The sequence below is a fragment of the Peromyscus leucopus genome, chromosome 23 (genome assembly GCF_004664715.2).
Source record: "Peromyscus leucopus breed LL Stock chromosome 23, UCI_PerLeu_2.1, whole genome shotgun sequence".
Classification (NCBI taxonomy): Eukaryota; Metazoa; Chordata; class Mammalia; order Rodentia; family Cricetidae; genus Peromyscus; species Peromyscus leucopus.
Window position 1 is genome coordinate 32,305,258 of NC_051082.1, and position 14,290 is coordinate 32,319,547.

At 47.7% G+C, this 14,290-nt stretch overlaps 1 protein-coding gene and 1 long non-coding RNA gene across 4 annotated transcripts in view; one reads left to right on the forward strand and one right to left on the reverse strand.

Annotated features, from left to right (window-relative positions):
- Positions 1-14,290, forward strand: part of Mtus2 (microtubule associated scaffold protein 2) — a 249,149-nt gene that overhangs the window by 199,455 nt on the left and 35,404 nt on the right. For all 3 annotated transcript variants that reach the window (XM_028878051.2, XM_037198378.1, XM_028878052.2), the window contains one exon: positions 2,397-2,463. In XM_028878051.2, the coding sequence (XP_028733884.1) occupies positions 2,397-2,463 (67 nt within the window). The remainder of the gene's footprint in view (positions 1-2,396; positions 2,464-14,290) is intronic.
- LOC119086523 lies at positions 4,031-6,783 on the reverse strand. Its single transcript, XR_005089828.1, has 2 exons — positions 5,941-6,783; positions 4,031-4,157 (listed from the first exon to the last, which is right to left on the reverse strand). It is a non-coding gene; the product is annotated as an uncharacterized LOC119086523 (long non-coding RNA).

The window sequence follows — 14,290 nt, forward strand, 5'->3', positions numbered from 1 at the left end:
CACGAGCCTGCTCATGGCAAATAGCAACTGGACCACTGAGCTACGTCTCCAGCTGTCTATCATGACAACGGAGTTTCAGTCCAGCATTACGAATGTCATGACATTGCTTAAGAAAGGCCTTTGGGATGACCTGAGGTTCTCCCGGGAGCCCACAGTAAACGACCTTAATCTAAATCAATGGTTCTCAACCTTCCTAAAGCTGTGACCGACCCCTTTAATACAGTTCCTCACGTTGTAGTGAGCCCCGACCATGAAATTGTTTTCATTGCTACTTCATAACTGTAAATTTTGCTGCTGTTATGAATAGTTACATAAATATCTGTGTTTTCTGATGGTCTCAGGTGACCCCCATGAAAGGGTCATTCGACTCCCAAAGGGTCTCAACCCATAGGTTGAGGTCCTCTTGTCTAAATGCTGCTGACTCACAAGCACAGTTGTGATAACTGCCTCGAGTCCCATGGAGAGCAGGGTCGCGAGAGGTTTGGTTTTCTGTCGCTGTGATAAAACACTGACCAAACCAACCTGGAGAGGAAAAGGTTTAATTTGGCTTACGTGTCCTCATCATGGCCCACCATCGAGCATGCAGATGAGTAGAGGTTTGGAAGCCCATGGACTGAAATTGCTCCTAAGCCCTTCTTCATTTGGAGAGTGAGCCAACATGATCTGTGTGCATTATTATACCTCATGGTACCTTAAATGAGACGAAAATGCTGGGTTTTCTTTCTGTTTCTACTAGCTTTTCAAATAGCCACTATCCGAGTTGGCTCTCTGCTGTGATGATAAAAACCATGATCAAAGGCAGCTTGGGGAGGACAGGGTTGACTTGGCTCATATCCCAATCACAGCCCATCCTTTCCTCGAGTGAAGTTAAGGCAGGAACCATGGAGGAATGCTGCTTACTGGCTTGCTCCCCATGGCTTGCTCAGTTTGCTTTCTTTAGACAGTGCAGGACCAGATGTCCAGGGGAGTCCCCCACCCACAGTGGACTGGGCCCTTCCACATCAATCATTAATCAAGAAAATGCCCCCACAGACACACCCACAGGCCTATCTGATGGGAGGAATTCCTCTGTTGAGGTTCCCTCTTCCCAGGTGCCCCTAGTCTGTGTCAAGTTGACAAAAATCTAAGCAGCACAGTCATGAAAGGCAAGGGTGTCAGTAATTAAGGAGCACTGTGACAGTTAGTCTTCTAACACTGTAATAAAATATCTGATATAATTAACCTATGAACAGAAAGGGGTAGTTAGTGCTCAACTTCAGAAGTCCTAATCTTTGATCAGATGAGCCATTGCTTTTGGCCTCAGAAGGGCATACTGGATGGAACCAGTTGGGAGCTGGAGACAGAACAAGCTTCTACCTCATAGCTAGGAAGAAAAAAAGACCAGTGTCCTGAAATCTTTCTAAAGGGCACATTCCCAATGACTTAAATACCTCCCATTAGACCCCATCCCTTAAAAGAGTCGCAGCACCTCCTGGTCATGCCCCTGGGAATCAAGTCTCTAACACAGACCTTTGGGAGACACTGAACATGCAGACTACAGACAATGGTCCTTGAAGACACCCATGTTACATGTTTGGTTAACACTGTAGCCAAAGGAGGTCCCTCTGGATACCAGTTTTTATTGAGTACATTCCGTTGACTGCCGGGGACTTTCTCTGAAGAGCTAGTGTCTCTGATGGATGAGTAGTGTTTCCTTATTATCAGCAGTAAATCCTAAGAATCCATCTGTGGTGAGTCATAAATGCAGACTGAATATGTAGTGTGTCTTCAGGTGCTTGACTGTTTTATATCACAGAATATAGTTGATGTGAAAACAAGTGACCAGCGAGTTACAAATGGCCTTTGCTCTAAATAATACTCCAAATGTACAGTACCTCCAATGCCTTATGGTAATGTCCAGAGTGGTCGAAACTCATGGAAACCTCACTGTTGGGTTTTGGGAGAGAAATGTTGCATGCCAGGGCTTCTGCTCTGAGTTTCGTTATTCATTAGATAACTAACTAGTTATGGGCAAAAGAGTAAGCTTAAGGAAATAGTTGGTTTTTTAAAAAAATAAGCGTGTGTGTGTGTGTGTGTGTGTGTGTGTGTGTGTGTGTGTGTGTGTGTTACCATGGGCTTTTTCATAGTCAAGAAGCACTATCATAAAAAATCAAATGAGAATTTGTAGACTATAATAATATATGCTAGCACATTAATGTGTAGGACAGAGATGTACTCAGAGTTATTCCAGGATGACGTAACCGTGTGATACAGAGAAAGGATGGCTGTGGATGGTATTGTATATTAATACTGCAGATGAACAAGTCTGACTTGGTTCTGTCGGTTTTTATGTAAGGAGATTGTTCCTCACCTTCATGAGGGGACCCTCAGTATCTGTTTTGTTTTGGTTTTTTTAGAGTGAAAGTGCCCTTGCGAAAGAAAAAGAGCTGTCGATCGAACTTGCGAACATCAGGGATGAAGTGGGTAAGTAGGTTATCTAACATGAAGACCGTTCACCATGTAGAGGCAGTGGGACCTGGGAGAATGGAGTCTAAAAATGAGGTGGTCTCATGCACTAGCCGATTTTATTCAGACCGTTTATACTCTGAGGGTTAAGGAAGGTGACATGAGGTAAAATTCTCATGAGTTCGAGCTGTATGCAATCACAAGCTGCACGTTCCAAAAAGCGTATTTTTCCATAGAGGTATGTAAACAGTAACAATAGCCACTTGTGATGAGTAATCTAAAGTGAACTCGCTCCTGTCCCCCACATTGGGAGGGGCACAAAAACACAGCCCAAGAACAGTTCGTGTCTTTGAAGAAACTGAGGTCACAAGACTCAGGTCTTGTTTTCCTGGAGTTTTTTTACCGGCATGAGGAATTCCCCTCGCAGGACTCCCTTCTTGGACTGTGTTCTAGCAAAGACCATGAAGGATGTCTTTTCCCCGTGCCTTGAATATGTAACAAAGCCCACGGTATCTCCTGTAATAAGCCAAATCAAACCTGTCTAGACCAGTGAAGCATCTTTGCCAGCACAGTGGTGGTCGGCTAGAGCCTCACAGGGAACCATAATTCCTACAGGTCCGTCCTGACTGAGGCTATGGGTTGGCTAGAGCCTCACAGCTAGCAATGGGGCCAATCAGGCCTGGGATGTTCTTCACGGACGGCAGCACACACATCAGTCTCTATCATGGGCTATGACAAGCGTCCCTCCCTCTGGGCACCTCCAAAGCCATTCTGGGCTGTGTGAAGTGGGTGTTGCATTGGCTTCCTGAAGCTGGACGCACCTTGCCGTGAAAACAAAAGGCTTAAAAACACCTGCCTGGCTGGAACAATATAACGGGGGATCATATTGAAATGTGTAATCTTTTATACTCTGAGACTTTGTCAAAGTAAGAATGACCCCCAGACCCCTGGAATGTGATTGGAGACAGGCTTCCTCTCTAGATGAGGGACTGGCATGTCTGCCATGTCTTGTACACCTCCCCTAACGCCCCCCCCCCTCCACCGTACCCACCCCTTTCTTCTTCCTTCCTTTTTCTCCAGGACTAGGGATTAAACCCAGGGCTTTGTTTAAGCCAAGCAGCCACTGGACTCCTGAGCTGCAGACGCTGTAAAAATGTTTTATTCGAAACTGGATCTCATTAAGTTACCCAGGCTGACCTTGAACTCACTCTGCAGCCTAGACTGGCCTAAAATGTGTGACTCTTTTTACCTCAGTCTCTCGAGCAGCTAGATTTACAGGCTTGCGCCATGTGGCCCTTTTTCTCTCTTGTCTACCCACCGCTCTGTGTCCCCAGGACTCAGTTAGCAAACCGTGGTCCTTTTCCACTGGCCTGCTGTTCTAACCACAAATGCACATCTCCCCTCTACCTAACGCGACCTTGGGAACAGCCTGCCCGTGCAGGTGTGGTCTCCTCCATTAAGTAAAGGACATTGACCCCTCCAGGCCACTGTTAGCAGGTGTCTGGCTATGCAAATTGTCAGCAGTCCGTCTTTCTCTAGTGACCGTGGGTTCTCAGGGGAGCAGTGGGCAGTCAAGGCAATAGGCTTCAAGTGCAGGTTTCCCCATTCTCTCTTTTTTATTTTGTTGTTCCTCCTCTGTGGGCTTGGTGGCTTCCTCTCGCATAGAAATGGCTCCGAAGTGGTTATTTCTCCTCTCCAAGGATAGCTGGGTCCTGTGAGAACACAACAAATAGCGATATCCTATGCCTGCCCCACCTGCGTGGGACCCACAGCAGCAGGGTTCCCACCCCAGCTCCCTGACCCACGAAGGAGCTGGAGGACTAACCCAGACACAGTAACCCTGTGAGAAGGGCCAGCTAGGCAAGCCGTGGTGGAGCTTGTGAGGGGCGCGCCCAGGAACCCGAGGCCCATGAGATCCGTGCTAAAGCTGTGGAAAACCAGCCACCAGAGATGGAGAAGTGACAGGCGCCCTGCTCCCTTCAGGCTCCTGCCGGAAAAGTGTCGCCCTCTCGTTTTGTTGTCCCCGTTTCCTGGAGACTGAGTCCCTTCCCCTGAAGTTGTCACCACCTCTTCTAATTTGCTACCCTGGGGTCTTACCACACGGACCACCCACAGGCCCTGCGGGAGCCGCCGAGGGTGAGGCCACCCTTGCTGGGTCGGGAGCTGCTTTTACTCCTCTTTGAGGAGGTCTTGCCATCCATTCCCTGAAGGAGCCCTGGGGTCCCCAGATGATGCGCTGTTGTACTGATACATCCGAGAGACCTCCCTGCAGGTGACTCCCCATGGGAGCCACTAAAAGAACATTCTTCCACGGAGTCTGCATTATCAGACAGACATTTCTGCTTCTCCAACTCTAACTGCAAAGCTCCCTCCCCTTCCAGCTCACCCAGCCCCTACCCTCTGAGGGATAGGGTTGTGAGACCTCTCTTTCCAAATAAAGCTGCCAAACAGTGAGTGCGATGGACATTTGTCCCGCTGGTCAGTCCCCAGGTGACAGGGACTGAGCACAGCTGTGAACCCTGGATCTTGTCCCTGCCTTAGTCGCAACCCAGTCTCCCGAGATGACCCCTCATAGTACTGTGGAGGCAACTCAGAGGCATAGGGGTGGAGAGAGATCCCACAAAGTCCCGATTCATAGTGACAGCCACCTCATGGTCAAAGAGATACTTCACAGTGACACGCAGGAAGCAGATGTGACTTAAACTGTTTGTCCTGACAACTCAGTGGCCATTGGGGGGGGGAGGGGGGGAAATGTTGCTGAAATTGGGGTGAAGCAGCGTTTTTGTCTCAAACAGCCATGGTCACTTGCTAGAGAGATGCTCGAGCTGCTGGCTGGCACAGCTCTCGAACCTTAGAATGCCACACCTTGTGTCCTGGTTCACAGAGACTGTCACTCTGTGCTGTTTATCAGCACGACAGCTAAAGCCCAGCTTTCCAAGATATGGTATATCAGAGAGAGGAGTGGAGCGTGACCAGTGTGGGACAAACGTCAAGGAGCGAGATTCCAGTGGTGCATCGACCTTGCGGTTTTCAGACGCCCTGCAGGGCCCTGTGCGTTGGCTGCAGGAACACACTGTTGGCCTTAGCGGCACCTCCCCACTGGCTAAGAGGGTGGAGAGTGAAGATGAGTGGATCTTTGAGGGCCTAGGACCTGAAGCGACTCCTAAGCCCTTCTTCTTTCAGAGAGACCCTGACCAGTGTGCATCGTGCCTCATAGCTTCCGTAAGCAGAGACCAGAGAGGAATGTTGCTTACTACTTCCTTCCGGCTCACGCTCAGTACCTTTCTTATACAGCTTAGGCCCACCTGCCTAGGGGTGGTACAACCCACAGTGGGCTGGGCCTTCCTGTGTCAACCATTAATCCAGAAAATGACCCCACAGACTTGCTCACAAGCCAGTCTGATGGAGGCATTTTCTCAGTTGAGGTTCCCTCTTCCCAGATGGCTCCAGCTCATGTCAAATTTATGAAAAAAAAAAAAAAAAAAAAAAACATACCTAGTCATCAAGCTGTTAGGACATATACCATGAACAGACTCCTTATTCTTAATGGGTGTCGGGAAAGCACTGAGGTGTTTAGTCTCTATGGAGTTTTCATGTGGAAGATATCAAGCCAGTACCCTGAGATGCTGAAGCCAGCCTCTGAATGTGTTTCTCCCGAGTCTGAGTGTGTTTGCAGCTGGTTCCAGGCTTCCGGGCTCCGGAGAGTCACAGGGTAAGAGGGCTTGACCTCTTTGACCTTTGGGCTCCTCTTCATACGATGGAAAGCCAATTCTAGAAGGAGCTGCTGGGGAAGTGCTCCGTCAAGGTGTGGCGGCTAGCGTACCAAGATAGAAAACAGAGTTCTCTCCAGGTGGAATTTCTCCCCAGAGAGATGTCTGCCCTCCCCTGAGCTGGCTTTGGCTTGGAGGATGGCCATCTGATGCACTTGGGTGGCCTGTACCAAGCCCAGTGGCACTGCCTTTAGCGATCTCCGGAAACTTCTGGATGCAGTCAGATTTGTCCTGGCTTTGAGTTTAAGTCATCTGATTCTGTATTAGTGTTAACAGAAGCGGGATTCACCTGTCCATTAGGAAAAAAAGCCAGAAAAAAAAAACAAAAAAACAAAAATCCAAAACAAACCCAGCAGAGAAAAAGCAGAAGTCTCTGGCAGTACCATGGCTGGTCCATTCAGGCCAGCATTTATCCCAGGCGACGCTCAGCTCTGCCAGCCAGTTCTCACTCCACCGTGGAGACTGTGACAGAACAAAGGCGGAAGGAGGGATGTTGGGGACCCATTGTCAGCCCAAGAATTCTAGAGCTGTGGTTAAAGAAGACAGCAAAGCCTTCCCGCTGACTTCCGAGGGGTCCAGAGGGAAAAGCCTTTCTCTTCAGGAGCAGTCCTGGCAATCTTTACACTCCATAGCAGCTGACTGCCGCAGGAGCCACAGGAGGCGGGGACCAGAAGGAAAGAGAGGGGCTGGAGAGATGGAATCTCTAAAAAACTGGGAATCCAGACAGAGTAGAGAACTTGCCAAGAGCAGGAATAACTCAAATGTTATAGATTTTTAGGGTAGAATTGGCCATCTCCAGTCTAACGGTGGCTGCCTAACCTTTTCCATAACTCATAAAATTACTGCCCCAAATTCTACTGATAGCTGTTAAAAAGCTTCCATCCATCATCCTCACCCTTGGCTTGAATAAACACAACAGTGGTGTCTAGCACACAGAGTCGGTGCTTATAGGTGATCCTCTGGTCTGGTACCTTCCAGAATCATCTGGAGCAGCAGAAAGAAAATATTGAGAGCAAGTCTTGGGTAGGTTTTTAATCTCCCCGATGTTTATAATAATAAACATATGGACAGTGAACTTTGACAGTCAGTGAGCACTCTGAAGAAGTAAGTTTTGACTAGAAGCCAAGCCAGATATGGGAGAGTGTTAGAGGCACTGGGGGAGATGTATGCAGTTGGGAACTGCCTACTGTAGACTGAGGAGCTTCCTCACTTAGGGGCCTCCACTCACGTGAAGAATCTCAAGATGTGTGACTGAGGGTGTACGCATGTGAGGGCAGATGCCCATAGATGCCAAAGGCCTCTGGTCCAGTTCCCCCTGGAGCTGGAGTTATTGGCAACTGGGAGCCACCCAACGGGGATGCTGGAAGCTGAACTCGGGTGCTTTGCAAACCACCTTACCGGCCCCTTAACAACATACTTCTAGAGAGCACATTGGTCAACAAGGGAATGAAAAATTAGTTTTGAAAATAAAAATAGAACACATCAAAATTTGTGTTGCCGAATTCTCTGGTCATCATAGTTGAATCTTCCCAGTCAATCTGCCCCCACAAAATTTGGGAAGACACCCAAAATATACTAAGCACTCCATGGGTAATCAGATGGGGAAGGGGGAGGTTATTTGAAAACAGAAATTTTGGCTCCCAGAGGTCCCGTCCGCTGTCAGCAATTTGAACTTGTTGATGGAGTTTCAGAAAGATTAATTTTCTTGCAGGCTGCGCTGCCCATGTCAAGGTCTGGGAATCCTGCCCCTCTTGCAGGAAAATGAGATGGGAAAAATTCAAAGCAATGATCTCAGCCACTCTGATTAAATTTTATTCTAGTAAATGTCATTTTCCAAAGTCATTTTGGTTTCTCTCCCAAACAGGTGCCTACCCATGCACGGTGATATTGAACCTGCCAATTCTCAGAGACTGGGTTGGTTGCCATGGAAAATACATTACAGCTACAGTTACACACACACACACACACTCTTAAACTCTTTTTTTAGACACTGATTTATTCCACGTGGCAGTCACATACTTTTTCGATATTTATAAAATCTTGTTGCATCTATATGCTTAGCACATTCTAATCATTTTCTGTGGCGATGTTTGTGTTCGGATCTTATGAAATATTGAGTCTCTTCAGGCGAGTTTTGCTTTCCCGTGTATGTTAATGGAGTCTGCAGGGTTAGGGATGGGATGTGGCGCATGTACAAGGACCTGGCAGGTTAGTTACTGTCCTGTTGCTGTGAAGAGACACCATGGCTGAGGTGACTCTTATACAAGAAAGCTGACGAGTTGGGGGCTTGCTTACAGTTGCAGAGTTAGTCTGTCATCCCCATGGTGGGAAGCAGACAGGCATGGCGCATGGCGCTGGAGCAGTGGCTGAGAGCTTTGCATGCTGATCCTCAGGCAGCAGGCAGAGAGGGGAGGAGGGCAGGGGAGGAGGGGAGGAGGGGAGGGGAGGAGGGGAAGAGGGAGGGAAGGAGGGGAGGAGGGGAAGAGGGGAGGGAAGGAGGGAAGGAGGGGAGGAGGGGAGGGGAGGAGAGGGACTGTGACTGAGACTGACTGACGTGGGCTTTTGAAACCCCAAAGCCCATCACTTGTGACACACTTACTCCAGCAAAGTTGTACCTCCTAATGCTTCCCAAACCGTTCCACTAACAGGCGGGGGGGGGGGGGGGGGGGCGGCACCAATCATGAGCCTCTAGGAGCCAATCTCATTCAAACCACCACACCTGGGTTCAATCCTCAGCACCACATTCACACAAAAATTTCAATCTTAATGAACTTGAATTGACTGTTACTCAGGTAACAAGAACTGCCCCTAGACCCCCTTGGGAACGGACACCCTCTCACATTGTGGAGCCAGATGCCGTCATGGATTTAGTCTATAAACAACAGTATACAGTTTACAAAAGCTTCCCACATTCATTTGAACCTGATGACAACCATAAGCTATGGGTAAGGTAGGTGATGCCATGACCACCTAAATATGGTAAAGAAATTGTGGTTAGAGGCACCAAATCACACCACCATAAAGACTTGTCATCCCTCTCCTCCATGGCCACACCAGGCCGCCATCATGTTGGAAGGTCTAGGTACTTGAGGGACTTTAATAAAAAGCAAGGACATTATATATTTATATAATATATATCCTGTAACATGCTAAGAGACATTTTGCAATATATATATATATATATATATATACACACACATTGTAAATTGCAGTCACATATAAATTCTGTGTATACAGTCTCTTCCTGCCACAAGTCTCTCATACACACAAATATTCTTACTGTGCATCAAATACTATTCTGTGCATCAGAAGCCTCTGGCCCAGGGCTGAGCACAATGAACATGGGCCGCTCACTGTTGCCTGCTAATTTATAAACTTAACTGAATGCAAGGGACAAACCCTTTGCTGTGGCATGAATGGCCAAATAAGAGTGTAACGACGGCTCTGCTTATGTGACAGAGTCAGATGTGAGCAAGTTCAGGTGTCTCTCTGTATTCATGGGTTTCACATCCACGGATTCAGCCAATGCAGACCAAAGGTAGTGTATACAGTTTTCTTCTGTTCTGAACATGTAGTTTTTTCCTTGTCGTGATAATGTCCTTAAACAATGCAGTACAGCATAAAGCACACAGGTTCTAGGCTCATACTCCACCAATCCATAAAAGGGACTTGAACATCTTTGAATTTGGGTATCGCTGCGGCGTGGGGAGGTGGGGGGTCTGGAACCATCTCTATCAATAACCAAAAGACAGCAGTGACTAAGATCCAAGGAAGTGAGGCAGTAGGGGTCTTAGAGTGTTAGAGAATATGGAAGCCAGGTAAGTGCTAAACTGCTGAGCCTAAAGGAAGTTGAGGAGTCCCTGACAAACAGTTCTTCTGTACACTTGACCTTTTACAAAGGTGGCATTAATGACGTCATTGACTTAACCTCTGTACTGGCAAGTGGAAAAATAATGAAGACACTTGTGTTTTGTCCATAGGATGGATGTGCGTGTGCTCATTATAACCATTCAATTACTTGCATGAAAGGCAGGCCTAGTGTTTGGATCTAAGACACAGATGTTTTTCTCCAGGCAGATTCTCCAATGCTGGTGTTTTTCTTGTCATATCTAATGCCCTTGTGATTTTTCTCAGTCATTCACCAGGACCACTTTATATGTTCAAGAGTACCATCGTTTACTTTACTTGTATAGTGTGGCAGAATTAGCACAAAATAATAGAAATTACAGTGTATGCCTATGCATTCAGGTCACCCTTTTTCATGAAAATTATTTTTTCAGCCAGATATGTGCTTTGGGAGAAATTATTTCTATTGAAGACAATGATAGCTAGACCAATTTTTGCATCGCAAGTAACCATGAAGACTTAACTAACTTCTTCAATAATCTAGCTAAAGCCCCAGAACTCCTTGGGCTGTGGATGTGGCTTAGTTATAGAGCACTTGTATAGCAGAATTACTGCAGTCACCCCAGTATGAAGAAAGAAAGAAAGAAAGAAAGAAAGAAAGAAAGAAAGAAAGAAAGAAAGAAAGAAAGAAAGAAAGAAAGAAAGAGAAAGAAAGGAAGAAAGATCCTCAAGTCTCTTAAAAGACTTGCTGGGGCTGGAGGTGGCTCAGTGGTTAAGAGTATACTCTGCTCTTGCAGAGGACCTGAGTTCAGTTCCTGGCTCCCACATTGGGTGGCTCACAACCACCTGTAACCCCAGCTCCAGAAGATCTGATGCCCTCTTCTGGCCTCCTTAGGCAACTGCACTCACATGCATATGCCTACACACAGACACATATATGCACATAATTAAAATATAGTAACAATATATTTTTAAAGGCTTCTGCTGACGACAGTGGTCAGAGCATAACCAATCGGAATGATGGTTCCAGCACCATCCTGAGAGACCAGGCTGAGAGATAAATGTGGGCATTGAATAGCAAATTCACTGTGCTTTAGATTTTTAAAATTTGCTTTTTAGTATATCAAGAATGTCTCTAGCTTCCAGGGAAATGCCTTAACTATATTGGCTGGAGCCTGATTAAAAAAAAAATTCAAATGGCCAGTTTATTAACTTGTGATCAGAAAAAAACATCTCTTTATAGGCAGGTCTACCTAGAAAGCAGAACCAATCTCCAGAGTCTGAGCAGGGACTAGATGAATTATGCCTTGTAAACACAAAAGGCACTGTGCTGAGATGTCCTCAGGCATCCACCTGCATGCCTCTTTCTAGGCCCTCAGTTCTTAGCCAGGAACCCTGAGGGGACGAGGTATAAGCAGGTTAAGGTCACCTGGGTGCTTTCACAGACTGCCCAGGCACTGCCTTCCAAACTTCCAGCTGTGATACAGTAGCTGCTCCTGCGAAGCCTGTGGTACACAGTTATGAAGTAGACAGAACATGGGAGGCGGCGATCTCCAAGGATCTGACAGAAAAGATACGCAGCAAATCCCACCTTGCTCTCGGCTCTCTGCTGAGGGCCGTTCTTCAGATGTGGTCGCTCGCAGGGACTGTGGACGGTGGCCAGCTCACTGGGCTGAAGAAGCAGATGTCAGAGTTCAGGGTGGTGGCAGTGGTTAGAAAGGGTGAGGCAGGTGCTGGGGAGGCAGGTGCTGAGCAGAGAGCTCCGTTTCTTAAGAGGGGAGGGCGCACATGGGCAGAGAGGCCTGCAGGGGGCGCTGCCGTCACACTGCGTGCTGAGGAGCGTCTAACCTGGAGCTTCTTTGCCTGGCAAAGTGTTTGGAAGTTTTAGACAGTTGCTTTACAACACCCCATTCTGGGGCATGGGGAGATAGCTACCTACTAGTGAAATGTTTGTCTACAGGTGTGAAGACTGGAGTTAGCCTCAAAATCTAAGCTTAAAAAAAAAAAAAAAAAAAAAAAAAAGCAGGGTGTGGTGTCATTATGATCCCAGCACCGGCTGAAACAGGCAGACCCCAAAGGCTCCGAGGCCAGCCAGGCTAGCCTGCTTGACAAAGTCCAAGCAAATGCCAAAGAAGAAGATGGCCAGCACCTGAAGAAAGACACTGTGTCCTCTGATCTCCATGCACACACACACACACACACACACACACACACACACACACACACACACACACACTGGCACACACACATACACACCTGTTCCTGAGAAAACAAATCCACCCCTTGACACCAACATGAACCTTTTCTTCGGGTGATGCCCACACTGACCCTATTACATAATCCCACTTGGAGACGCTTCACCGTCCTGACATTGCCAAACTCGGGAGCAAGCTTCTGAGTCATGAGAGTGGGAGACGCACACAGACCATTTCCCAGCCATGGCGGGACCCAGCCAGTTTCTTGTGTTTAAGCAGCCTTCCTGAAGCATGCCATAGGAGGAAGAATTCTCTGGGTCTTCCAGCTGAGTGAGCAATAATAGCCTCACCCAAAGGCCTCTCTGAGATAAAGAATCTCATGGTCCACCCCAGCTAATCCACAAACCAACCGGATTAACTAATGCCTGTGCTTCACAAGGTCCACAGAGCGGTCATTTTAGTGTCTTGCTTATAACAAACAATAAATCTCCCACCCAAGCACTAAGCAGGCACAGCCCTGCTTAGCTTATGAGATTAGACAAGTTCAGGGTGGTAGAGCCATAGACTCCAGAGTGAATGTCAGAATGTTCTGGCCCACCCAGCAGCAGCGCATGGAAACAGCTAGAAATGTAGACTCTTAGGTCTTGCTTCTAACCTACTTAATGAGAAACCAACCACAAACCTATGGAACGTGGGAGCAGCCAATCTGTTTTACCCCACCCCCCTACCCCCCCACCCCTGCCATGCCCACTTGTGGCTCTAACTTGTGCTAAAGTTGTAAAAAAAAAAAAAACCCTGGCTTAGGATGGAACAACCCTGGCAATAACAAGCAAGCCTTTGAGATGCACATGGATTTGTGTTGATTGCGTGGTCAGCCTTTTATCACATACAAAATACTCAAGAAGATGGCATAAGAGGCAAGCTTACTCGTGATCTCAGAGACTTCAGTCCGTGATTGGCTGGCTCCATAGCTACGGGGCACGTGGTGGTGTGCAAAAATGTCACGGTGACACAATCAGCCGGGACAGAGGAAGCAGAGAGGGGGCCTGCTGTGTGATGTTCTGTATGGCAAGTGTGTTGCTCTGATTGGTTAGTAAATAAAACACTGATTGGTCAGTAGTCAGGCAGGAGGAAGTATAGGCGGGACAAGGAGGAGAAGAATTCTGGGAAGTGGAAGGCTGAGTCAGAGACACTGCCGGCCGCCACCATGACAAGCCGCATGTGAAGATGCCGGTAAGCCACGAGCCACATGGCAAGGTATAGATTTATAGAAATGGGTTAATTTAAGATAAGAACAGTTAGCAAGAAGCCTGCCATGGCCATACAGTTTGTAAGCAATATAAGTCTCTGTGTTTACTTGGTTGGGTCTGAGTGGCTGTGGGACTGGCGGGTGAGAGAGATTTGTCCTGACTGTGGGCCAGGCAGGAAAACTCTAGCAACAGGGGCCTCTAGCTGGCCCCACAGCCTACGTTTACCGTCTCTCTCAGGAATGCCAACATAGTATGAATGCATCAAGGGATGAATCCATGGGTGAAGCCAGAGCCCTTGGGACCCAGCCACTTCCACAAAGCCCATCCACTGGCATCCAAGAGCCTTGTGGGGCGGGGGTTACTTCACACACAGCTCATAACAATCCTCTCAGGTGCATCTAGAAAACAAGAGCGTGAACTCGGAGTCCTGCCTGCTTCTCCGAGCTGTGAGCTCAGTGACCCATTCCCCAGAGTAGTCAGTGAAGTGCCCAGCACAGAGCGAACACTCAGCACTTGTTTGCCATGGTATCATCAATGGGGATTGTCCCAGTTCCTAGTCAGTGTGCGATCTACAGAGTGTCAAGTCATGACTGAGTCTTCCTGTGTAAGCCTCACACTAGCCTAGGAGTGTAGTCTGGTGTGAATCCCATTTTTCAGATGAGGGAATGAGACCTGGAGGGGTTAATCCCCAACGTGGGAAGATCCGCCAACAGCAGGACCCAAGGCCAGTCAGCCCATGCTGTTCCAGAGCTAGCTGCCTTGTTCAGCGCTACCATGAGGAAAT